Source organism: Haemaphysalis longicornis, unplaced genomic scaffold (assembly GCF_048455015.1).
Source record: "Haemaphysalis longicornis isolate Haplotype H1 unplaced genomic scaffold, Haemaphysalis longicornis Haplotype H1 scaffold_20, whole genome shotgun sequence".
Lineage (NCBI taxonomy): Eukaryota > Metazoa > Arthropoda > Arachnida > Ixodida > Ixodidae > Haemaphysalis > Haemaphysalis longicornis.
Genome location: NW_027526296.1, coordinates 1,173,878 through 1,200,823, shown reverse-complemented (window position 1 = coordinate 1,200,823; position 26,946 = coordinate 1,173,878). Strand labels below are relative to the sequence as shown.

The window sequence follows — 26,946 nt, the reverse complement described above, 5'->3', positions numbered from 1 at the left end:
GCTTCACTGTTAAAATACCCTATATGTGGTGGTGCACCCTTTACAGGCGGCGTAGTTATTTTTCTTAGTATATATTTTTTCCTAACGCCCCCGCACCAAGCTCGAGCTTGAACCGCTCCGCTGTTAAAAGCTACTTGTCATTCAGCTTCGGACACTCGTCGTCAGTGGCGACGGCAACCACCCGCAACAGTCGGCCTCTCGGAAGCATGGAGCGACCAACGGTGCGGCAGACTCTTAAAGCCTGGCCACGCTTGTGGACCGCGTTCTCGTAAGCTTCTTAGCGCAAGAGCGGCAGGCAGTGCTCGAGGCTCCCGCAAGGTCGCGGCACCTCTTGCGGCAACGCATACCGCCTCACAGCGAGCGTTTGCGAAGAAGCGTGTGGTCTGGTCACGCTCCTCTTGCGGCGTACACTACCCCGCTTCGCCGATGCTTGTTGCCGCGCGTGTACGCATGTGCACACACACACGGACGCTTTGTGGGACGACGCGTGGCTCGTGTACGTACACGCTGCCACTGGCCCTGCGGGCGAGAGAGCTCCCTCGTACCGCGCCTCTCTTGTGGTATATGCGCGACCTAGTTGCAAATCAGCATGCAACGATGGTGGATTCGCAACGGTGTACGCGTCCCGGCATAAGAGCATATGGGCCTAGTAGGTGTGAGCGCGGTCACATCGAAGATAGGAGCCGAATAGGGGTATACGAAGCGGTGAATTGGTGCTAGGTGCGCTATTAGCGTAGATTAACGCCAGATTGGTGCTCGTCGGTTGATTACTGCGCTGGCCGCGTTCGCGTTCCTCGTCTGCTCCTATCCTGGCTCTGCAGGGTTGAAGCTGAAGAGGAGGTAATACGGGGAAGTGTGGTGATGCATCTTGAGTTCTTCCCTTGAGGTCTGTGCGAATAGGATGCAACGTGCAGGGGGTCTTCGTTTCGGCAAAAGTGACACCGGCGAAAAGCGACACCGGCGAACAGGCAAGTGAAATTGTACCACTGCCGGCACCAGGTGTGTCCTTATGCGAAAGCCAACTTGGTTTAATTAGTCCCTGGCAAATTTGCACGACCGAATGGCCGTAGGTTACATTATAACTTTTAGTCACCTATAGGGTTCCACGAATAGTAGGTGAATTCTCCAACGGGGCGAGTCCTGGGGAAGTGGCGCCTAGTAACGTTCCGACGACGAAATTAGTTCCTCTAAAAAAAACGATCATTTCCCACAAGCTTACCGCTCTTGCAACTCCATAAACGAAGCGGCCTTCTCACTTAGTCCAGGTTATTCCTGGCTCCGCGCGCATATTGGTCTTCGCTTGCTTGACGCAACACCATTTCATAGACGCGCTCTGGGTAAACTCGCAAACTAGGAATCTGACACCATGCCCTGGTGAGTGAATGGTGCCAAGGTATACTTTCGCATCGGGTTGTGCTTTCGCTGAGTACCGGTCATACCGTTGCGACACGTTTATCAAAACGTAACTCGCACCAGGGAACACAACAGGTGTCGCAACTCCTTTTATGCGCGAGCGTAGGAGACTCGAACCCGCCAGGTCTGACAGAACGCTTGCATGGTTTTCGCAAGCGGGCGGAGCCTCGCCGCTGGAGTCGCGTCTGGGCAGTAGCGGTCCGTGGCGTCAGCGGCCGAGCTCAGGCGCGCGGGCCTCGGAGCAGATGCGCGCTGTGTGCAAATAGATGACTTCGCGAGGAAGACAACCCAAGGGGCACATTTGCGCTTGCGCACATATAACGGGCCTGCAACAGATCGTCCTTTCATTGTTTTAGATGCGAAGCATCTCATGCTCGGGGCTGTGTCCCTCCCTCCCTCGTTGTCCGCATCCGACTGCGCATGCGCACTCGACTGCGCATGCGCGTCTCTTCAGCCCCGTCAGCGTTTGGGCTGACGTCAGTGCAGTCCACTATAAAAAGAAATAGTTAGGCGGCGTTCGGTTTCGATCCCACGACTCTCTGGCCGCAACGGGAGGTACGCGGTGCTCTTCCATGCGCTTACAATCCGCGACGGGAGCATGTGCTACGAACGCGCCTTATGTCCTTCACTCATTCGAACTGCGTCAAGAAGCTACTGATGCTCGTAACGAAGGCACGCAAAGCTGAACGTCAACGGAAACGACGAACTGAAAACTAATGGGAACTTCACTCGACCCCATGGCTACTTCGCATACTACTCAGGGTTCCGCTACGGGAGGATAGTGTAATTTTTACTGTATTCTGTTGCTTGATTGCCACTGCTGCGGTAACCACGTCCTTTAATTTCCCCGACACCCCATTGCCTCACCTCTCGGTGTCCCTTCCTTCTCACAGATGCGACACTCCCAGTTTCAATTTCGGTTGCGGGAGCCGCCTCCGCGCCCTCAAGGCAGCGTCGTAATCTTCCCGCCACCTGGGGTCCTATTTCGGGCGCTGAGTAATAGGCCTAACTCGCCGCGTTCTGCTTCCCGGCTACGCGTCATTTCGCGTTCGGGCGCCGCGTGTGTGCACGAGGGTTGCGGGAAAGCGCGCCGAGCCCTATTTTCGGCCAGTCCGCTAATTGCGCTCCGGTTACCTATAGGCCGCGTCTCATCGCTAATACCGTCGGCGCCGCCATTCTTTGCGCAGCTGACTGGCGACGACCGAGTCGGTGCCTCGCTTATCGCCCATCTTTCGCTGCGCTTCTGGGTTCTCGCCGTCAGCTCTGCCTTCTTTGTCACGCACGAGCGGCTGCGCGCACTGTTCGAAGGAGCAGCTATCTTTGGACCCTGGAGCTTTGTTTTCGAGTGAGTGTTAGCGAGTCGCAGGAGGAGATGGTCGCGCTGGCTGGCCAAAAGCGTCTGTGCTGGCATCGAAAGGAAACCGAAAAGCTCGTATGGCAGGGCCTGTATAATGAGGGCCGATGAAAACGTGTTGACCAGCGCTCTTTCGTTCAGCTTAGAGTGAATGTGACGCGCGTTAATGGGTGTGGCGGCTGCTCAGCCGTTGGTGTGCATTTATACTCGATTTTCGCCTCGTTTATTTTGCTTCCCGGTGACTACATCGCGAAATCCGTACTGCTTCTTAAACAGAGCTCGAAGTCTTGCCTATTGTTGTCTCCAGCGCTTGCTTTCTTATCGTTCGTTAGCAGTATTTTATCTTTCTCTGTTTCCGGCAAGGTGACGCGTCGGTCTTGCACGTGCAGGCTGAGTGTCCCGTCGTTTGAAAACGTCCGGTACTGTCATGCACCGTCTCCTATTGGTTCATCCTTACTGAAGCCAGCGGGGCGTGCGCATAAAAATCGAGACCAGTTACTAACAGCACAACGACGACGAAAAGGCGCTAGGCGCACAACAACGGATGACGACGATAAACACACTCACAAAAATGATTCTATAGACGGAACGCGAGAACGGGGCAACAAAGGGGAGTAACACGCAACTGTCTTTGTCCCGTGTGTGACGCACTCAGCCGTCGTGCCTGTGTTGGGCCGCATTTCTCTCCTTTCGCACCAGGAATGCGATCATCCGTTGAGTCACGCTTCCTCGGGGCCCCTCCGCCGATTCGGCCTTCTTTATTCTCGCTTAAAAATAAGATAAAACCGCGTGGTGGGGAAGGAGAGTGCGTGGCGCCGGCTGATGTGGCCAAAATGGCTGCTCCGCGTTGCCGCCTCGCAGTGGCTGCGGTTTTGGCGCGGCCGTCGTCTGCGGCGGTGGCTCCTAATTCTGCTCGTGCGCGGCCACTTTAGCTAGCAGGCGGCGGAAGGCGCGTCGTCTCTATCCCCGCGGGGTGGCACGGCGAATCTTGATGGCGGCGCGTGGTGCAAAACAGGCCTCCTCGTCAGCCTCGTGCTTTCCCTAAATAGAGTGAGCAAGCTGCACGTGTGCATTACGCGTGCACGCGGCCAGTCTATTGTGGGCCGTCCGCTTTTAGCCTCCTTCTTGGGGTCTCGCGCCTCCTTGAGCTCTGATCACGGATTGCCCTGTTTTGTGCATTCTCGTTCCTTTTTTTTTTTGTTCCCCGATTCTGCATACGTTGCCTTTTCAAGTAGCGTTTTGGTTGGTGTGCTCAGCCCTTTGTCTCGTGGGAGGAGAAACGCTGCGCGTATACATACAGTCGAACCTCGCTATAACGAAGCATTATCGGAGCAGCAAATTAGTTCGTTATATCCGATATTCGTTATAACAGCTAGAGGTACAAATCGGCTGTAGCAAATCGACAATCTGGCTCGCGCAAAACTACTTTATACAAAAATGCATTTTCTTGGCGTCCAACCCTCTATAAACGAGGCAACCCTCACCTTTCTCCTTGTTGCATTTCAAGCTGAATGAGCCGGGACATGAGTACTTGAAATTACAACAGAACAAGGTTCACTTGACAACAACAGGCCTGCGTCTTTGTTTGATGAAGGATGTGATATTCGTCTGGTGGGTACTCGCAGCACTCAGCAGGATGTTTTCCACAGGATCCACGAACAAAAGGGCCTTTGTACTTCTGCAGTTTCGGATGCCGGAGGGTTTTCCCAAGTAGCTTCTCAGCCTCGTGGTCAAATATTTATTCGTTATATCCGATATCGCGTGCAGCTCTCACGGTTTCAATTTGGTTACAAAAGAAGTTCCATTGAAATGAAGCGTGACCAACCAAAGATCGTATTTAGTTCGCTATAGCCGATAATTCGGTATAACCGATAATTCGCTATAACGAGAGGTTCAATTGCAGCTGGTGCATGACGTCACAGCAGCCCTTTATTGAGAACCACTTCCAGCATTCTCGGCGCTCCCATAAGCCTTTCGCTGCGCATGTGGTCCGAAAGCATGGCAGCTGCGCTGATGTCTGTTTTGAGGTAGAACTTACCGTCCGAGCTCATTTTTTCCCCCATTTGTCAAGTACGTTGGCAACACACTTGTCTAACAGTCAGGCACACTTCAACTGGCTGTATCGCGGAAGTGCGGGTGCAAGAGACTTCGACCAGACTCCGCTTTACACATCAGAGTGGGGTAGCAGGTCTATCTAAATTACTTCAGGTCAACGCAGCAGAAGGTCAGGAATCTGAAGATGTGGTTCGTAGACAAGCGCTTGACCCCTGTACGGTTACATGATCAAAAAGTGAGTGCAGTTGTTGGAAGTAGAAATGCCGAGAACTTGAATGTCGCTGTCCCGAAGAGATTTCTTCTCTTCGGGCGTAGAGGAGAACCAAATATAGAAGAAAGCGTAATATTGTTTGGAAATGGCGTTGACACGCGGAGCGGCGTCTACGAACGTGATGCAGTTCCATGGTAGAAGTTTGGGCGCAATAAACCGGGGATGAGATGACTCTTGCCTCACATCTACTATTGTATTTGAAAACATGAAGGTGTCGGGTCGTTGTGCAATGCGGGGTCTTAACAGGCACGCATTAAGAGCTAGCGACGCAGTTCTCTTGTGTGGTTCAGTTTCAATATCTCACTGGATGGGCTATCGCTAGCCCACAATATCGCACGTTTGTAGAGCTTACACTTGGCGTTTAATTTTGTTTTGGAAGTGTATACTGTCTACGCCTTCAGTAATGGAAGTTTCCGGGTATATGAGGAGCAGAGGAGCGCTATTTCACTTTTGTCAAGGAGGCACAATTTTAGGCGGGAAACCTTTCTTCTCGTTGGCCTGCAGGGCGCGCATAGTAGGTCGTCAAATTACCAGTTTCAGCCGCTTCCTCTGCTTTTGGGATTCGCGAACGAAGCACTGGTGTGCTGGGACTACAAGGTGCTTCCGTAAATTGGGAACCCTGCTGAGAAGAAAGGTATACCGCTTTGTACTTTGACTTGGCCGCCTTCTCACCCGATATACAATACGCCACAAGGGCCCTCTCATTAGCGCAGGGCTGTATTGTTGTCCGCACCGTATCCGTAGGGCAACCGTCGTCGCTCTCGGAAGAGATGTATTTTCTTTCTCCTTTTTTTTTTAGCCACTAGAACTTCTGGTGATCGTCACTGCGCCATGTGCGTTTGTTACTTTGTTGGCGAATACTTGCACTGTCTCTAGACGTCCTTTGACTGCCTGAAACAGCCGCGGAAGTTTTTTTGTGCCTTGAGCTTAGTTCACGGCCTGCGTCCATCTTCCCTCACTCGTGCGTGAACAATCGCTCGCCATCAGTAGGCGGCGGCTGTCTGTCGTCTTCTCGACCTTCGGGCGGCCTGCTGGTGAGACGATCGCTATCTGCTGTGCTGGGGTCGAGCGCCAGGGTCAGCCCATCTTATCGCGCCCTCGCTGCGCAGCGGGGAAGGTCATGGGCGCCGACGGGTCACCTCCGAGACATCTCTATGGCCTGGTGCAAGGCGCGGGCCATTGTCCGGAGTATCGTTTTCGGTGGACATTGAAGGGCGTCAAAGTTGAAGCCCAGAGCCAATCGGTAACCTTTGGAAGAAAATACGGCTCCTAGCCGCTAGGCTTGAAGCTGTTGGCGGCTATGGCGCGTCGCTGGGATCATGCGCGTATACGTGGGCGTATGCGAACATGACCTTGTTACCCTCCCCGATCTTCAGGCGTTTCCCATCGTCTCGAGGCAATACTTGACATCTCTTGAAAATGAGCGTTGTCGTCGGCCCCGTTTGAGTAGCTTACGTGACGTCATTTTAACGGAGGGACACGGCAAAAACTGTAGATAAGGCAAGGGAGTCCGTTTCTCGCGTCTTTGCACCATCGTGCCTTTTTTTCAGTGCTTCCAAAGCACTTAACTTATGACGGCTAAGCCGGTGTTAGCTCGCCTTGGTTTGCTTATTTATACTCGTGGTTTGTATTCTTGACTGTTTGTTCCCGTTATTTTTTTGCGATGTTTTGCAATGGTTCTACACCTAATCTGAACGTGACGTCACCACAGCACTTTCTTGCGAATTACTTCTAGTTTTCTCAGCGCTTCCCAAGATGAAAAGCACCAGATAAGTGCGCAGCCTTCGGCCATGCTCGTGGTTCACAAACATGACCTATCCACAAGGCTGTATTGGCAGAACCTTATCTCTTTGGGCTATGCGGCTGGTCTTCCATTCATGTTTGAAGCCCGTATCGCCACGAGCACATTGCGTGTAGTGATATTGGCAAACGCGCGGATGCCAACTGATACTACACCTCGGTTGTATACGTGATGGTCGACGATATGCAGCCACAGCCTGCATTGAAAGTTATCAGGGCTAAAGCGCCTGAGGTGTGCGTCCGTAAAGGTGCGTTCCAGCGAATTTGTAGAAATCTTATCGGGAAAACGCATTGACATCGCGTTTGGAGGGTCATCGAATCAGAAAGCGACTACTGTAAGCTGTTGACAAACGAGCTTGTGAAGGACTGTTCGTGCAATTGCGCTTTAAGGTACAGTCGTCCACAGGTTTCGCTAGAACATCGGATTTGACTTTAGCGTGGGATATCTCAAAAAATGCTGACGAAAAAAAATTCACAGCATATCCACGGGGTGAATGATTATGAGTGGGCGAAGCTCCTGAGGGGAAATCATCGCTAAAACCGTGACTCTTCAGTGAAAGTTCGCCCACTACATCTGTGTCCGAACGTAACGTCTAGAAAGTCTCGCTTAAACCGCGCGTCGGCACCTTGGGGCTGAGCTCGCCTGATGCGTTTTGCAGACGCCTCACGAGCTCTCACTGCATCGGGGACTGCCTGCCGATACGCGCGCTTTCTCGCCGCTTCCCGTTCTCTGACGTTTTGCAGATCCTCTTCGCGCCGCACCCGTGCCGCTTCGCGTACGGCAGGGTCCTCGCGCCGTTGCCGTGACGCTTGGGCCTCTCGTTCTCGAACGCTGGGATCTTGGCGGCGTCGTCGCGCAGCCAGACGACACGCTTCGGCCTCCCGCTCTCGTACGGCAGGATCTTGGCGGCGGCGTCGCGCAGCTTCACGGAGCGCTTCTGCCTCGCGGGCTCGCACATCTGCAGCCTTATCCATCGGGCGACTACGAGCGCGCGCCAACAGCGAACGGATTTTATTACAACGCTCCCCGCCATCTAGTAAACAATCCAAGAACTAAACTAGAGGTAGCCACGCCATCTAGTAAACAATCCAAGCGCATCTTTTCATCATATACAAGTACCGCCATCTAGTAAACAATCCAAGAACTAAACTAGAGGTAGCCACGCCATCTAGTAAACAATCCAAGAACTAAACTAGAGGTGGCTACATACATACATCGAGGATGGACAGACCCACGCCCTAAGGAGCTTTGCCTCTAAAACAGTTCAAACGCGTGTGGAGGACTTCAGTGCCCCCTTAAACTCGAAAGAAATGCGGCAGTTGTGACTGAATTACCTTGCACCAAAGCAGGAGTAAACGAACAGTGAGTAAAGCGTTGCTCCAGCTAAGTCTCCGGACGGCTGTACTAAATTAGTCGAGAGAGGAACGTCGTAGAATCTTCCAGAAACAGCTCCGCTCTGACTCATTGGAGCCCTCTTTTCTTCTGCGGCAAGGAACGCCAGACCAGGGTGGCCAGCCTTGATCGTTGCTCCTTCGCACGCACGAGTGCGCCTCGGCCAGTATTGATTGAAGCGAAGTTGGAATGACGCTCGAAGAGACGTCTTCTCGGCCGCTTCACCGCCCTCTGGACACCGCGTACCTCGGTGCAGCAGTCAGTGAACCGCGCCTGCCGTGTCCACATAAGGAAGCCATTAGGTTCGTTGTCGGGCGACAAATAAGGAAGGTCCGCAGCGACTCCGGGCTCGCGTGACCCGGCAACAACTCGCGGGAGCGCGCCGTTTTCGTTCTGCGGCCGGCTGGGTGGCAGGTAGGAATTACCCGAGTGCGGACGCCTCCTCCGTTGAATCCGGGAGTTCGCAGAGGAAGGAAATTGCGTGCCTGGTGGCGAAGCCAGCGCGGGGCGTGCGACGGCGGACCACATGATGGCTGGGAGGAAAGGAGGCCCCTTGCTTTGCGGTGCGCCAACACGTGTGGTGGTCGTGTTCTCACCTGTGGGGACCACATCAGGGAAGATGTACGCGGTCGGTCTGCATCGCCACTCTTTCTGCGCCACCCGTGCTTTAGAAGGAAGAGGCTCTGGAGTTGCTTTGTGGGGGTGTACGTACTACGTACAGAGAGGTTGTCAGCCGCCTGACTCGAGCAATGTACTCTTCAGTTTTCGTTGTTGCATACTTGCCAACTAAATCGCCCGTTGGAGAAGATGTCGAGGAGTCCTTCGTTTCCCTGAAACACTTTCACAGCCATAGGTCGGCAAGCTCACTCGCGACTGCACTCACGCACCCCCCACTCATGAGTGAGGGGTGAGTGAGCCTCGCCATCGTTCTGGACTGGCGGGTGTGAATGCGAGCCCCACGCGCAGTGGCCACTCGCGAGTGCGAATGGCACTCGCCGTGAGCTACCCGCGCCATTTCCGGGGCTTACCGCGGTGAGACTCGCTGTTGGCTATTCGTCGCAGTAGCCGCTCGCTGTGACGGTTGTTAATGGCGGGATTGCTTTTAGCTTCCGAAACATGTCGTCACTGAGCTCCTGCTATGGGGCACCCTAGAATTAATTCTCTGGTGGGCCGTTGATTTAGGAATACGATTTGGATCGCCGCTAGCTGACGCCGTAATGTACTAATACTGTTCGGTAATGTACTAATACTGTTCGGTTTCATGACTCATGGAGGGTTTGCGGCACACACTAGCCTGTGAAGGGAGGCGACGAGGGGTGAGTGCGAGCGTGAGAGGTGATGTCGAATGGTGAGCGTGAGTGGTGACGGCAAGCGGTGAGCGAGAGTGCGAGTGGTCACGGCGAGTGGTGAGTGTGAGCGCGAGTGGTGCAGGGCGCGTAGTGAGCATGAGTGCGAGTGGTGAGGGTGACTGGTTAGTGTGAGTGAGTTCGTGAGGAAAAATATATTTTTTCTCTGTGAGTGTGAGTGGCGCCCAGTTTCGCCGAGGTATGTTCACAGCTGCTTTTTGCTGCCTGCGGGCGTTGGATTTCACAAGGACCTCAGTTGCGCAATAAAGGCTCTGAATTAGATGGCGCGAGCAAGGCATCAAAACATCGTTTTTTTTTTTCCGCGTTGGATAGGAGGATGGCGGGAAGTGCGAGCACGCAAAGCAGCACTGCGCAACGCAAATCACACACAAAAAAATTGATCCCAAGTCAGATCATCCCACAGGGTATGCCGTCTTCATCAGCGTTGATCATACCTTGGCAAAGTTGGCGCGGCTCATTCAAACACAATTTTTTTTTTCGAATCACCACTCACTCACTCAGACTCAGACTCAATGCTGAACAGCACATCTGCGCTCACTCAAACTCACCGTGAGCGCAAAACTCAGAACTCGCTCGGACTCAAAACTCAAAGTGTACTCAAACTCAAAGTGTACTCAAACTCAAAGTGTACTCAAACTCAAAGTGTACTCAAAACTCAATGAAATGTGCTCAACTCAAAATGTACTCAGAACTCACTCGGACTCAGGAGTATACTCAAACTCAATTGGGCTCAAACTCACTCAAGCTCAAACTCACGTGTGAGTTTGAGTCCAAATGAGTCTGAGTGAGTGGACTGATGCGCGAGTCCGCCGACCTCTGGTGTTGATGCGCTTCCCACCCGAGTTTCACCGCCATGAGACCAGCAGTGACACGCGGCACTTCGACAGGAAACGGGCAACAAGCGCCCCGCACCCGGAGGCCCCACGTAATACACGCCGGTCTTGGGAAGAAGACCCGCACAGGCTGCCACCACGCGTGCTTCCTGTGTGCGCGCGATTCGGGGCATCGCCGCCCCCGCCGGGGTCGTGTGAGAATGTACTACGGCACCCGCAATGGTGGCGTCGTTTTCCAAGCGCCGTTTCCTTATTTATTTCTCGCTTCCTGGAGACGGCGCCGCACACCAAGCCACATCGTCCGCCCCGCTCGCTTGTGCGCGTCCCCAGTCCCGTGAACGGGCGTTCGACATGTGACACAACCACCCTCGTGGGGCTTCTTTTGACGCCTTATTTCTGTCGTCGCGACGGAAGTGCGCGTCGTAGCATCTCTGGCTGAAACCATCCACTTTCATCGTCTGTAGGAATTGTGTAGCGCTGCGCCATTTTCTGTCTTCCCCGGCTTGCGCCGACGCGCCTTCCCCACTGCGTTAATTCAGGATTTAATTAAGGCGCATGGCTCTATATAAGCACGCAGATGGAGACGGTCGACGAGGTCGTCCCTGCTAATAAATGGCTGTGCTTGTTACTTCAGGTGCGTACAACTTCGGCGGTGTGAGCCGGGGGGCTCAGAGAAAGAATGAAAATAAAGCAGGGAAAAGTACCCAAAGGAAATAAAATGATTCAGTATTGTACGTGTACTGCGCGATTATCTCATGCGACACATCACGGCACGCGTTCTTCGATGGGCTCTCGAGTCAGTACTCTACTTACTCGTGAATGGGTCGACATTGAGAGCAACATGTAAAGCACGATTTCAGGTGGTGAGTGGAGATGGCGCGCACTTTGCCCGCTTTGTTTTGGTCGTAACAGGTTTGTGGTTATTTCGACACCACTGAGTAGAAACCCCCAACACACGTTCGAATAAACGCAGCGTTTGCAGAGAGATAACGCGTTGCAGTCGTATCCCTGTCCGAAGCTCGCTGAGGCCAGCACGCCGTTCATTGACGGCATTGTTCTGCGTCGTTATCGACTACACACACACGCACGCAGTGACTTGAAGAATTTTCCCGGTAGGCATTTCCACCGTAGGAATGGGCTTTATTTCGCCATTAGCATTTTACCGCGCATCTCTTAGTGCTCTCGAATAAGAAACAGACGGAAAGTAGTACGTCGCAGGGCAATTTACTCTTTACAAGCTATCTACACGTACGGCGCATAGTGATAAATCTAGCGCACAAATGGACGGGTCCGTCCCTACAAATGGTCATTGCAGTTGAACGTGGAGTTGTCCATTTGACAGTGTCTCTTCGGCTGAACGGCAACCGATAAAGAAAACCACTGCCTCTCGTTCGCCCCTTATCATATCTTTCAACCTCAACTCTCATGATGAGTTCGTGAGACGCCGACGAGTTTCGGCAGCTCCGAATGAGGCGGCCATTCGGATGAGCTGTCAGTCATCGATGTGGGTGGCCCGCTGTAGCGGGAAAGCCGTAGTCCGGCCCATTCGTACGAAGGAGTTGCGCGATGAAAGGCGCGAAGCCGAGACGGCTGTATCCGGCCCGCACTCAGCGGTGGGATAAAGAAACGCGTGCCTCAGGGTACAACACAAGTGAACTCTCTCTCTCTCTCTCTCTCTCTCTCTCTCTCTCTCTCTCTCTCTCTCTCTCTCTCTCTCTCTCTCTCTCTCTCTCTCAGCTTTACCGCCCCCGTTCATACGCACGCCAGAGGAGTCCTATAACTGTAGCATAACTTTCCAGAACAACCCCTCCTCGGTCTGTGGCACATCTCTCTCGAGTTTTATCCATCACTCTTCCGACCGCCGGCGCCGTGTATGTGCACTTTAGCAAAATCTTATGGCCCGCAGTGCTTGCAATTTACGCCAAATATTTAAGCGCGAAAGCATAATATTCGAGCACACTGGGAAGTAGCGGAAAGACGCTGAGGCCGCTTTCTTTCTTTTTTTTTTTTTTTTTTTTTTGCGAATTCTTTGGTTATGAATTCTAGGTTCGGTGGCCTAGAGACAAGAGTACGGCTTCGCACGCATATTGTTGTACTTCCAACGCTCAGCACACTGCCTCCGTTGTGGGCACAGACTCAACGGCTACGCTATTCCGATTTAAAGCGAAAGCTTTCTTAGCGGAGCCGATGGCGTCCTGTAAGAAAACTAATGCATTTCCCCGTAGACCAGTTGATCGACCGAAAAGCTCTGATAAGGCCTCTGTACACACGGCGCGTGCGTAAAACCGGGCTCCCCTTGTGTCAAAACGGTCACTTGAAAGTCGCCAAAAACTAATGGTTCTAGATGAGTCAATACACGCACCGATCATTAATAAATGAGTGCAGTAGGATACCGTTATCTCAAAGACCACGTATCGGTATGCATTTAGATTGTTGGTAGAGGCGCTTCCTCCATGCGCGAAAAATATCGGCGCACGGGATCGTTCTTCGTTTGCGATTTGGGTCTTTGAAGATTTGACGATCGATTGGACGCACTCTCAGCGAAAGCCTTGACGCAGTTTTGGTGCGAGAAAGCTTTCGCGCTCCTCTCTATTTTCTCTGGGAAGGGTTGGTAAAGCTTCCTTTTCTTGTACAAGAAAGAGCGGGCCCCGGCAGTGAACGGCATGGCCGCTGCCTCCTTTGTCCAGGGCGGCATCTTCTGCGCGGGAGGTCTTCCGCGGCCTTTTTTAGAAGACGGCCGACAGTAATCTTCTGCGAGTCGCCCCTGGAGAACGGAAGCGCGAGCATTCTCCATGCGCCCGGCCCGTTTTTGGAGGCGTCCGCTGACTCACCGCCGCTTCTTTTCTGCGAACGCACAGCCGAGCGCTCGCCGGATTCGAGCCGTTGTCGGCAACGGAAGCGACTCAGCAGACGACGAGCAAAAATACGGGAGACAATAGGGCTGCCTCGCTCGCGAATGAGGACAAAAAGACGGCTCAGCGCGGTGTCGTTGTTCGTGGAGTCGGAGATTGCCAAGCTGAAAACCGAAACGGGGGCTCCCGGAAAGCGCCGAGCGCTGTTTTCCTGCTCGCTTGAGCCGAAGTCTGCGGCGGCGTGTTTGTTTCGGTTCGCGGCTGAACGGTGAGCTGTCGTTTACGTTTCTCCCTTCTTTAGAAAGTAACGATTTGAATAGCGACTTGCGCAGTCGCAGCTACCATATCTCTTTTCGGGATTGATTTCCGTTTACAATTTGAACAGAACACAGAACGCGCTTTGGCACGCAAAAAAAAAAAAGAATAAAGAAAATTTCGCGGTAATCCGTCAGGTTTTTTCTAGTGGAACTGTGTGATGTTCAGTGACTCTGTCAGTACTTTGAAAGGCTTTATCGAGAGGCATGCTGAAGGCACGGAGTCCGCTACCAGCCACACGCTTACCTTCTGGAGCCTGACTTACCCAGTACTTCGTGTCTGGTAGAATCACCGCGAGCAGGAGTCAAGTGGATACTTGGGAGTGAGGTTTGGATGGAGCAAGGCCGTTCGATATGTTCACTTTGTCAACTCCTTCCCCACGGACGTTCGTGGAACGTCCGAAAAACAGCCGAACATCCAATGCCAAGTTTGGATGGCCGCTGTGCGTTAGTTCACCGCACGTCCACGTTGGGATGTATATTTGCGGGAGTGCAGTGGACATCCAGCAACGGATGTACTACGGAATATACATTTTCGTATGTCCGTGGACGTTCAATGCTACCACGGCGCATAAAATAATCGCGTAAAGTGAACATTAAAGCAAGAACAGAAAAGGTCCTCTGCTTTTCAATAAAAAAAGATTTTGTACATCAACATTTTGACTTGTATGTTGCAAGTTTTATCTGCTTATTACTAAAATTAAGCCTCATTTTTTAACTTTTTGTAAGCACCTCACCAACTATGGTCTCTTCGGGGGAAGGAATACAAGAATTCTAACGAAACGCGTGCAGCAAGTTTACCGTGTTCATGAAGACCAACGCACTGCCGTGTCTGCCCGGTAGTGCCTTGGTGATGTGCGGTGGAGTATTCGCGCTAGGGGACATCAGCTTCTCGTTAAGGAAACATTTGTGATTCCGTGAATTTTTACTGAACAGCTAAAATACATTCCGGACGTTCGAATGGGCGTACGGAAGTGTTAAATCATGGGTATGTCCATCGGCACTGAAACGGACGTTCTGCGGACGTCCGCTAGAACCGGAATGGACGTACGTTGGACGGCAGACGGACGTCTGGTGGTTGCTTGGTTCTTTTAAATGCAGAGCATTTCAGTAGCTCACGATGTCACCCGCGTTGTCCCGTCGTAGTCCGCACCGTAGTTGTCCGCACCCCTCCACCTACACTATATAAAAGAAAATACTATCCGGCGCCAGGTTTCGATCCCTCGACCCTGCGGGCGGAACGCAATGTACATGGTGCTCTACCCACTGCGCCACAAAGGCGACACAGAATGGGAGGCTACGGACGCGCCTTATATCCTTGACTCATTCAAATTACTGCTGACGAGCGCTCTCTCGTCGGCAGTTGCCACAAGTGCAGCAACATTAACGTAACGCAAACTACTTAACGTCGTGCACCCCCGGAAATGCTCTGCATTTGATCGTGCCCCTCGCGAGGGGGATGTTGACGCTACCTCTTGCAGAGACCGAGTGTTTTATTATATTTTTTTTATATCAAGGCAGTGCGAAAAACGAACGCGCGAAATACAAACCGGGCTGTTAGGAGAAAGGGGAAGTAAACTTTTTTTGTTACATTAAATGAGGCTTCATTTTGTCTTAGCGGCTTTTGAAAGCGAGCTTGGGTGGAAATAAGGGTGTACGGTGATGCAGTCTCCATGGGCAGGTAGGCAGACTTGGCGTGAAGACTCGGGACGATACGTACGGAGGATATGCGCTCTGTGGGTCTGACTAGAGTCTCTCCATACTGCTGTAGGTTGACGGAGGTTAGAGTGAAAGCGAAAAGCGGAGACGCGTCAAGCGACGCGCAAAAGAAAGCGCGTGGAGCCGGCGGCGTGCCCGACATTCTTGCAGGACGGAAGAACACGGCGATTAGATAAGGCGGGAGTGTCGCGCACGCGGGCTGCCGTGTGACGGGCGAAAATGCGGCCGCGCACACGCGAGCCGGCTTTGCAGCAGCGACGCCTGCGTAGCTGATTAGGTTTCCAGGTAAATGAACCGCGCATTCCGCTCGCACCTTCGTGTATTAAGCCGGTGTATCCGGCGTTATCGGCTTTCGGACAGCCCGGGCAGTGTGCCGGAAAAACGCGTCCCTCGGGGATTTGGGTCGTTTATTGCGGCGCAGCCACCATGCTTTTTTTGACCGTGACCTCCAATGATGTAAACTCGCTCTGTGGTGCGGGTGCCTTTCTCTTTTTTGTGCGTGCGTTCCTCCCCCTCCTTCACCCGCTTCCTTGCAATCACGGAGAGTGGTGCCAGTGACCCAGTTTTGGACGCGTGCCTCGCTGTAACCGCGTGGGCGCAGCATTTCACAGGGCTCTGCTCGTTCGTCTTATTGCGCCTGTAATTCAGCAAAGCTCAAAAAAGGGCCAGGAGCGCGTTCACCAAAACGTAATATTGCGGGGCCGCCGTTAATGGACGTCCGTGCGTGGACTTCATATTGCTCTTATTCGGTTTCCCTTCTTTATGTGCCGCGATGTGGCCTAGACGAACTGTTTCTGGCCAGAGCTCGGAAAGCCACTTAACAAGCCTTTTCTAAAGACACGCACCGCTCTGTAATAAAATGCCTCTCTTGGTTCGCTTGTTGCGCCGAAAGGTCCTCGTGGTTTTGGGAATTATGGTTTTCAGCATCGCTTCACGCGTTGTCTAGATCAGTAGTCAACGTATGACTGGGATTTGCCGCCCCTATAGAGCTGTACAGGTGCCGTCATAAGTAACTGGAACAAGGATTTGTGAATAGTAAGAAATATTTGTCTTACTGGCTTCATGACAGCCATTACCGGTTTACAGGAAGCTTTCTGTATTAGTGAGGACTCCTTTAAACGCATACCAACGCGGCCAGGCAGTTTCCGGAAGAATAAATTCCTGTAAATTTACGAGACCCTGTTCCAATTACTTTTGGCGGTGCTTGTACGTTGATGTGCGCGGGTGAGTCGTTGCGGCCGTGTTGTTTGAGGAGCGTTTTCAGGATTTCGTTTATTATTTTTTTAGTGACTCTACTTTAGTGACTCTACGTCCCCATTCCCGTCTGAGTTCGCATCGAGGCACTCTAATATTCACCCCTCCTAACGGCCTCGCTAAGACGTGTGGGTTCGTGCAATTCCTTATTTTGCGTCCTCGGCGGACAGACTCGGCGTGGAAGGGGATTTCAAGCACTGTGAGTGACCTTCCAGTGTTCGCGATACCTGTCCGAAATGCATTTTTGTTGTTTAATGCGCGCCAGGCAGTCCGCCCATTATTATGAACAATAGCGAGCGCAGCCATTTTTCTTCCGTACCACTGCGGCCTGAATATCTACGAAAATACAAATGCTCTCACACTGTGTCGTTTTGGGCTTTGGGCCAAGCGACCAAGTACAGCAAAAGCTGTCTTGGCCGTCGACTGGATTTGGTCGAGCCACAGACCTCCCTGACCATGATTTGTATTTAGGTCGATAAATTTCGTGCACGTGGTGGGCACAAAGACGCGTTTCGAGAGAAGCTCATCAATTCGCATCGAGCCGCAACAGTGCGCCTCGCGTGGTTCGCGTCTAGGGGGCCATAAACTATCGGCGATGGAGCTAACGGCCGATGTCTGCACCGGCTATTTGCTTTTTAAAGCGAAGCTTATTAAGTAAAGCTAGGGGTCTCTGAGTTTCTCGTGCGCGCGAGCGACCTTGCGGCAACGCCAACTTTATCTCGAATGCTCCGCTGAAGCCGGCTGCAACTGTTGTTTTATCGGAACTTTCTCCGAAAGAATTAAATGACGATTGGCCGCTGAGCCGGCTATAACATTACTTTGAGTTTAATTTACGTGTCATAACTGATTAATTCACAGTGTAGCTCTTCTTTAATTATAAGTTCCTCAACAAAAAAAAAAAGGACGATGGTGTCGTTACGCCGAGTTTCATTTCGTTGTCATGATTAGTTAGTGAAGTTTGTACCTATGCTCAAAATTCTTTCTCCTCTGTGTCTAAATAAAGAGCTTCGTCGGTCATGCATCTTCACAGAGTGGAATAATGGCTCATGATTGTCCCAACACCGACTAGCTACGTTGTTGTTGATTGTTCACCCTAACGCTGTCCCCTTGCCCTCCCCGATCGCAGGGTTCGCCTTCAGCCGCGTGGGTCGCAAGCCGTGCGTGGGCCCGCACAAGTACTCGCTGCCGCCGACGCCCATGTCTCTGGACCGCTCCTCGCCGTGCCTGGTCGAGTGGCCCCAGCGGCTGGCCACCTTCACGCAGCCACTGCGGCTGGCGCTGCCGGACCTGCTGGCCTCGAGGGAGGCCTCGCGCAGCGTCGAGTGCCTGCAGGAGAGAGACGTACGTCGATCGCCCCCCTCGTCGACGCCGCCTTGACTCTCATAACGAACGCGGATATTTCGAACGATTGCTTATGTCGAACAGTGAAGGCATTCCGATGATGATCATGATGATGATTGGATGTTAATGGCAAAAAGCGCCAAGAAAGGGTAAAGTCATTCCAGTGCTATTTTTAGGGCCGAGTTTTGCCCGGCGGCCGTGCTCACGACACAGCACCGTGTAAATCGAAATATCTATGAACAAAAGGTTCACAAAAGGTTAACAAGAACAAATTGTATTGTAAATAAATAAATAAAAAAATGTTCACAAAAGGTTAGAAAGACGGGGGGGGGGGGGGGGGGTGGAGAGAGATGCACAGCACCGTGTAAATCAAAACATTTGTGAAAAAAAGGTTCACAAAAGGTTAACAAGAACAAAATAAAAGGTTCACAAAAGGTTTAAGAGAGAGAGAGAGAGAGAGAGAGAGAGAGAGAGAGAGAGAGAGAGAGAGAGAGAGAGAGAGAGAGAGAGAGAGAGAGAGAGAGAGAGAGAGAGCTCCTGGAGAGCCGTGCTGTGCATGCGCGAGGAGCATTGGATTGGATTGGATTGGAAATCGTTTTAGCAGCAGCAAGCACTCTCACGGGTGATTTACAGTAAGAACGATCCCCAGTGCTTCGCCCACTCGTCATGGTTCACTTTGTGGAGATGCATGAATTTTTTTGTGCTGCGGATGCCAAGGACGTGGGTTCGATCCCAGTCGTGGTAGCTGCCTTTCAGAGGGAGGCTGAAAGCGAAAACGCCCGTGTGTCGGCATTTTGGCGCACGTTAAAACCTCAGGTGGTCAGAATTAATTTCGAGCCCTCCACTACAACACGCTTCGAGCCCAGATGCAGCTTCGGTGCTTAAACACCACAAATTTGAAATTGTCCGATATTTTTGGTCCTCACGTTGAAGAATTTGTAGCTTTGATTTTTTGTTTTTTGCATTTGACTGTGTTTTGGGACTGTTTGGAACAAGACAGCCTAGTGAGCTGTTGGGATTGACTAATCATTTTATTAGAGTGAATGTTTATTAAGATTTGAAAACCTCAACCCAGGTGAAAATAGATATTTTTTTCTGGCTGGATTATTGAACCAGAAATTTCCTCTAGCTAGAAATATTCTGGCTAGAAATAGCAGAATTTCTTGCTAGAAATTCAGTTTCTAGTTCATTTCTAGCTGGACTGAGATTTACTTCCAGCTAGCATTTGTCAGTCCAGCTAGAAGAAAAAAATTCGCAAACTGGAAATAATGGTCTCTAGCTGAACTAAGAATTTTTCTAGTTAGAAGCTGTCGATTCCAGTTCGAATCTAATAATCTAGTCAGAAATGAAGCCCGAAATTATGATTTCTTGCTAGAAATGCTCCTTCCATATTCGCGGGGGGAATTACTCAGTTACTACGGGTGCGATAACTCCCAGTCTGATAAAAATTCTTTTTTTTACACACAGTTTTGCCTTTCCAGCTGTTCTTGTTGTGAAGGCCTGTCATATATCATTGACTTAGAGATAAGTAACATTTTTATTGCATAATTTTTCCTACAAAGAACTACAGATTTCACAGGAACTGGCATGCTTGGTATGTTTGAAGCAACTGGCAGTTATAGAAATTACATAAACTGAGTCGGAACAATTACTACAATAACTTTCAGCGTTAGTTGTGCATGCTTTCTTTATGACGATGTGCTGCACCTCATTTTAAATTGTGTAGATTTTAGGCCCATTCGTGGCCTGCAGCGTTGTTTGAATAAATACAGTCATGTCTCGTTAATATGGACCTTGTTAATCTGGACACCCCACAATATGGACGAAATTTTCGGCGACCAGTCTCTCGCCATGCAATTCTGCATCGTTAATATGGAAACCCGCATTCCGGACTATGGACAGCTATTTTGGGGACGAAACGGCTGAATAAAGGCATTTTTGTCTCGTTACTATGGACAGGAGTTCCCAAATAAAAAAATTAAACACCGACTGGTGACTCCCAGAGGCCACAGCAAGTATGAGGAATACACTGTTGACTAAAGCATACAAAGCAGAAGTATGAAATTTTCTCAGTGTGCTCTTCCTTCCAGTAGCACCTCGGAACGACGCCGTTCCATTCAGTACCATCGAATTAGATCGGGAACATTCGTGATCAGCGAACGACACTCTAGGGTAGTGACGACAGGGTGACACCGTTTTCCTATCAGACAAGATTGCCCGGTGCGGCATACGCCGGAAACAGCAAATCCTGAGGCTCAGGATAAGGTAAGAGGACGATTATAGTTCATGCCAATATTCGATGTGCATAAAAGGCAAACGCTGTGTGCTTCTCTGGTCAGTTCGGCGGAGGCAATTCCTGGTGTTAAGCGTAAACGGACAGAGCTTTCCAGCAAGCTGAAAAAGGAAATATATGCCCCTTCAAAAGTGACACGCCTTCAGCATGTGTTCCTTAATATTCATGTTTCTGACCTTGATTTGTTATTATGGACAACTCGCATTATGGACTATTTTACTGGGGAACAGAGGCGTCCATATTACGAGACATGACTGTAAATAGATCTTATCCTGCATTTCCTCCTTGAAACTGCATGATGAAGTAGTATTGAGATTATTCACTCGTCTGTACTGGCACACTTGTTCTGCAGGATGGGGGATTCTTTTCGGAGTGCCCCGAGCGCGAGGCCAGTGCACCTCAGCGATCGTCGCAGCAGCGTTTGGGCGGCGGCGTGCTCCGCAAGACGTCGTCGCGCATGTACCGCAGCCGCTCGACGTCGGCGCTGGTCATCGAGGCATCGCTTCATGATGTGGATGTGGTCATGGACCAAGACGATCTGGACGGCGGTGCGGTCATGACCGTAGGCCGTGCGGCAGGCCGCTACCGCCGCGACTGCTTTGACGACGCAGTTGTCATCGATGCGTGAGTGTCCACCCCTCACTCCCCTTTTGGCGGCATAGCCTGCGCACGTCAATCTTTCCGGCTTTTCATATTGGGGGTGGTTATTTTTGATCTTGAGAGCTGTCTTGGAACTTGTAGAAAAATTTGATGTCATCGCAAATTTTTTGTTTCCTGTAATTAGCTGTGCTGATCATCAATAGCCAATCATAGACAACTTGTTTCAGTGATGTAGCATTTGCCGCCAGTTTCCTGGATGCTACCTGGAGGGTAGGGATTGTACTACGTAACTAGGAAGGATTGACCATGCATAAAGGATACACTGGCAGGCAGAAGATAGAATGGTTACATGGTTACAGTAGACTTTTGGCAGGAAAGAGGAATGCTCAGTACCAAATAAGTTGCTGTCTTCATTCATGTCGCTTGTTTATGAATAACTTTTCGCTTTAGTTTAGTTACTCAGCAGGAACCTTTTTGCAAAGTATTGTTCATCTGTGTAGCATAGAAGCAGTTAACTAGTTCATCATGAAGTCATACCACAAAGAGATGACTGATAGCCTGCGTGTGTGATTGTGCTTCATGGATGGCATCCAACGTTTGCTGATAATCTCTGATGGGAACTTTGTGTTCCATCAGCAGCGCCACTATGACACATACGAAAAGTGCTGTCTGATAATATAGCACGACTGATTTAATAGTCTTTTTATTTATTTTTTTTAAGTTTATGAAGGTGGCAAAACACTGGTACCATGTTTTTGTGCACTAAGTTCTGCTAAAGCATTGGTCTTTTGACAAATTGCACATATCACAGGCCTTGGTGAGGGGTCAGTTGGTTCTTATCAAAGGTACCATGTTTTTGTGCACTAAGTTCTGCTAAAGCATTGGTCATTTGGCAAATTGCACATACCGCAGGCCTTGGTGAGGGTTCTTATCAGTTGGTTCTTATCAAAGGGGGGTAGGGTTGCCACCTTTCCCCGAAGAAAAAAACCGACCCATCAAGGGGGGGGGGCATGGAGGTAGGCGTGGTATAAAGAAGGTTGAATTTGTGTTGAAAGAAGGAGCCACGTTTTTTTTTTTTTTTTGCCCTACAATGCCATTTATTGTGCTGTTTTCCTACAGAGAAATCAACATAACATTTGTACTGAAAGTGTTTGAGATTTTGAGAAAGTGTTTGAGATATTGCTCTGCATGTGCTGCACTGAAAAGTAACCGCACTTGCTGACTGCGCCGGCGGCATTTCGTTGCATTGTTCCTCCTCTTGTACCCCTTCAATCTCAGGAATCGCGCTCGGCCACGTATTTTCTCTGCTCGCGTGTCTTTGCACAGCTTGCCGACACATATTTATCATCGTAGTTGCTGTATTGACGCTTACAAAAGGCAAAAAAAGAAATAACCGCGGCATGATAGCCATAAAACCGGCCAATGCCGGCCGGTTTTAGGTACAGACCGGCAACCGGCCCGCTTCCTAAAAAACCGATCGGGCTGGTCCTAAACCGGGCAGGTGGCAACCCTAAAGGGGGGAGCAAAAACTTTTCTACGAACATGTCCACGAAGCACTTTCTTTCAAGTGGGACCTACAGATTGCTCTTTATCTGCACTCTTTTTATCTTTCATTGTTTAATTCACATAATGTTGGTGGAATTTGTGGAAATGTTACATGTTATATCTGTGTGGTCGTCTTTTTTGTTTAGTTCAAAGCCTAGTGAAATCCCACAGCGTGTAACAAACAAAAATGGTGCATCAAAGTTCATTTGTTGTATCTGTTTATTTGCCTAACGTGCAGAAAATAGACAAATAGAGGAAGGGGAGAACACAGTGGCCCGACCAACTAAATTATCGACTTGATAGTTTTGTTTGTCGCTCTAGTAATAGCCTAATGTTGTTTTACACTCAGTCTTGCTAACATCTCCTGACTTGCCAAGTTTTCTGGCCACTTTATTCCCACCAGCATTAAAGGAGCCATGAAGAAAAAATGTAACTTCATTTAATTTGAAAGAACTAGGATTCAGTATCTCACTCAGCTCCATTAGAGCCACAAAAGGTGTTTTTTTAACGAAAAAAAAAAGCAAGAAGTATTTAAAAACTTTCAAATTTTGCGCCACAGTGACGTTTTATGAGCAAGCATGACTTCAGAGGGGCCAACAATAAAACATAAGTTTCAGTGCGTTAACTGCAGGTTAGCATTCAAGTGATGCGGTCAAATGGAAGTGGAGGCCCCATTAGACGTCCAGTCGTGTGTCATTGCGACAGGTCACTCAGGCGGCCGTCAATCGCACAAGCAAGGTTCCGTGATGGCATGGACAAGTTGCGGGTAATTGGCTAGGGGGTCGCGACTGCTTCACACGTTTTCTTTAATATCCCTGTTATTTGTCCGAAGATTGCGATGATGTTGGTATCACTGTTATCAGGACTAAGCAGTCTTTCTAATAAACCCAACTTGTATTTTGTCTTCGTGGCTCCTTTAAGAGTGACAGATGCAACAACGAAATTCTGGAAAGCAAATTGGTTAAGCATTACAGCACCTGCGGTGTTTCGTCAGCTCTGAAAAGGCACGTTTGCTGGCTGGCTGCCCTAATTGCACTGCTCCACCTTTTGTCTCGCAACGCGCAGTGTTTCCGGCTGCAAGAACGCTCCCTGCTCGGAGGACGGCAGCACCGCTAGCACAGCCAGTACTGCCGGCAGCTGCAGTGGCAGGGGAGCCCCTCCCAGCCCCCCGCTCGAGGAAGACGTGGGCATTCCGGGGGCCAGCGACACAGCCAGCCTGGCCAGCTCCACGCAGCACCGCTCGGACGAATCCGGCTATGAGAGCGACGGAACCAAGAACGGCGCCGAGGACAGCCCTAACGAGGATGGACCTGTCACTGCCACGGGAGGGGCCAATTTCAAACAGCATGTGCAAAGGTATGCTGGAAGACGTGCCTTTTGATAGGACCGTGTTTGCAGTGAATCGGAAACGACTGCGAGTGTGTCCTATGAGTAGTGGTGGAACAGAAAGGTCACTTCCTTGTGATAATTTACGTCTGTTTAATTCACTGAGGGGAAGGCTGGGAGGAAGGCCGCTGAATGTGGGAATTTCAGGTGTGAATATCAATGTGAATTTAAAATTTCTTACTGCAAACTGAGTATGAACATTACGAACTGACTAGAAGCCAAATTTAGTACCTTTAGATGTGAATGCCTGCGCTTTAATTGGTGTGGCGTGTCTTGCTATGAAAAAAAATTAGTATAAAATGTTATGTGGACAGTTAAGAAATCACACCTGTGACTTAGTTTGGTTTTCAACACACCTTTCTCACACTTTGGTTTTCAACGTTATTATCGTACCATTTTTCTTAGTGAAAAAGGGTATAATAATATTGAAAACTAAAGTTGTAACGTAATGATCAACCAAAAAGGTAGAGACCTTGGCGAACCTTCAACTAAGCCACGTATTGACAGCATACATTCTTTATTTTATAAATTTCACATGCACTTAGCTAACATACCCCAAAATGAAATGCGCTTGTTTTTTGGGAGGTTAGGCTTTTTGGAACAGCCGCGATATTGTGCGGAGAAGCCAACCCAAGGGTGCTTGCTGTGTGGCAAAGCGTAAAATAGGCCCGTGCCATGCGGCGGAGCCAACTTTTGCTCTTTGCATTTTCAAGTCAAGTAGGGTTTAGCCTAACCCATATGCTGCAAGGCGAAGTGGTACAACAGCATATTCCGGGAATGTTATACGCAGACGACATTGTTCTTTTAGCTGATAACCAAACCGATATGCAGCGGCTAATAAATATTTGCGGCCAGGAAGCCACTGACCTCGGGTTAAATTTCGGTGCAGAAAAATCAGGAATAATGGTTTTCAATGACGCTACCACCGACGTAGTGTCTATCCAGCAAGGCGAATTACCTAGAGTCAAGGAATATAAATATTTGGGAGTGTGGATAAACGAAGGGGATAGCTACTTAAGTACTCACGAGGAGCAACTTAAGGTTAAGGGAAAGCGAAACGCAGCTATAATGAAGCATAGAGCTCTGTGGGGGTATAACAAATATGAAGTAGTAAGAGGAATGTGGAAAGGAGTAATGGTTCCGGGTCTCACGTTTGCGAATGCTGTACTCTGCTTAAAATCAGACGTTCTATCACGCCTTGAAGTAAACCAGAGAACGGTAGGACGTCTGGCCTTAGGCGCGCATGGAAAAACAACTAACGAAGCAGTTCAGGGAGATATGGGCTGGGCGTCGTTTGAAGTTAGAGAAGCTCAGAGTAAAATATGCTTTGAGATGAGGTTGAGGGCAATGGATCAACGAAGGTGGGCAGCTAAGGTTTTTAGGTACCTATACTTGAAAAGCGTGGACACGCAGTGGTTAAGAAAGACTAGACGGCTAACGACGAAATACGGAAAGAACAGTGGGGAATCCAAAACACCCAAGGTAACCAGAAAAGAGGCAAGGCAGATTGAAACGAATAAATGGAGGGAAAAAATGGAAGCCAAAACGTCGTTAGAGATGTACAGGGCTGAGAAGATGAACATCAGAAAGGAAAATTTCTACGATAATTCCCAGGGCAGTGCTTTGCTTTTTGAGGCTAGAGCAGGTTGCCTGCGAACTAAGAGTTTTGTGGGGAAGTATTCACAAAATGATGGGGTATGCGTGGTCTGCGGAAAAGAAACAGAAACTATGCGGCACATCGTGCTAGAATGTGAGGGTATCCATCCAAATCTACATGAAGGGAATATTGGGCTGTCAGAAGCCCTAGGATTTAAAGGTATCACAGAGGAAGTGAACTTCAAGGCTGTCGAGGGGACGAAAAGAAGATTAGAATGCTGGTGGACGAAAAGCAGAGAGGGGAATATTGCCTAGGACAGTTACCACTTGTAACAGAAAAAAAAAAGTATTTTGTGCCTAATAAGCTTTTTGTGCCTGCCCTAAGCAGCGCTAGTATTGAACCAAAAGTGTAAAACATAGGTATATTAGTCTTTTTTGGTAAGATGACATGTCATCACCCCGATAAAAAGGGGAAACCAATAGAAATCATCATCATAATATCATCATCATCATCATCATCATTTTAAATTATCGTACGGCAAAATTTCACGAATTGTTTGCTATTCCATTTGACTCAGGACGAAGTTTCGAATACTTGCGCACTCCTAAATTTGTGTTCTCAATGTGACGCATCAATGGCAGACAGGAGATCTAAATTTGTTATACCTGTTGTAACACCTTGTTATAAATTGTTATATATACCTTGTTATAAATTTGTTATACCTAATGCTCATATTGTCATTCATGAGCTATATCAGCTTTTGTACTGATGCCAGGGGTCTCTAAATGCTGTTCTACACTGACCACAGGAAATCACAGAAATGAAAACCCCTGATCATTTATTCTTAGTTACTCTTTAAGGGAGTACACTGTTCTTCAAAACTCTTCTTGCTTTCCAATCAGTTTTGATGAAACTTCATGGGCTTGTTCAGTTTTTCTAGCTGATTTCAAATATCCAGTTAGTTTTGTTGTAAAGTAATAAGTTTCTGAAATAATTAAAGACCTGCCTTGGTTGCTCTTGAGAACAATATATAATAAAAGGAACTATTCAGCAAAAAGCACCAGGTAGGCATGATTAGATACTAGAAGTTGTTGTGGAGAACGCAATGTTGGAAGCCGTTTTTCTGTGGCACTTGCTTGCAAGTTGACATCAGTTTTATCTCCCTTAAAGCACTCCTGCTAACCAAATATAAGTAATGCTAATTACACAATTAATTAAATGTGAAATGCGAGATCTGTTTTTATTATTGCAAGGTTTAGACATTCAGCTTCATGCAGCATAAGAAATGATCTTCCTATCCTAGCTGCACTACATGCTGGGAAGTACCTCTTGAGAATTTCCTACCACTCACGGCGAAGAAGTGGGAGATTATAGAAACATTGTAGTTTTTTTCATTGATATTGGGACTTTGGGGTTTTTATAAATACTGAGTGCTGTTCGAGCATTGACTTTTTGAAGGAAAAACTGTGCAAACCAACAGAAAAGTGATACCCAAAATAACGCTTTTTTTGGCCAGTTTTTTAGTCCCAAAGACCCATGGAGATGCATCGCATGAGAAC

The 26,946-nt window shown here is 49.5% G+C and overlaps 1 protein-coding gene across 5 annotated transcripts in view; it reads left to right on the top strand.

Annotated features, from left to right (window-relative positions):
• The window catches only part of LOC144172289 (uncharacterized), a 269,808-nt gene that overhangs the window by 230,548 nt on the left and 12,314 nt on the right, over positions 1-26,946 (top strand). For 4 of the 5 annotated variants that reach the window (XM_077701040.1, XM_077701037.1, XM_077701038.1 and 1 more), the window contains 3 exons: positions 17,752-17,966; positions 20,612-20,883; positions 23,470-23,760. In XM_077701040.1, the coding sequence (XP_077557166.1) occupies positions 17,752-17,966; positions 20,612-20,883; positions 23,470-23,760 (778 nt within the window). Of the gene's footprint in view, positions 1-15,782; positions 15,844-17,751; positions 17,967-20,611; positions 20,884-23,469; positions 23,761-26,946 lie in introns of those variants that run through there. The other variant, XM_077701041.1, reaches the window with a different exon arrangement.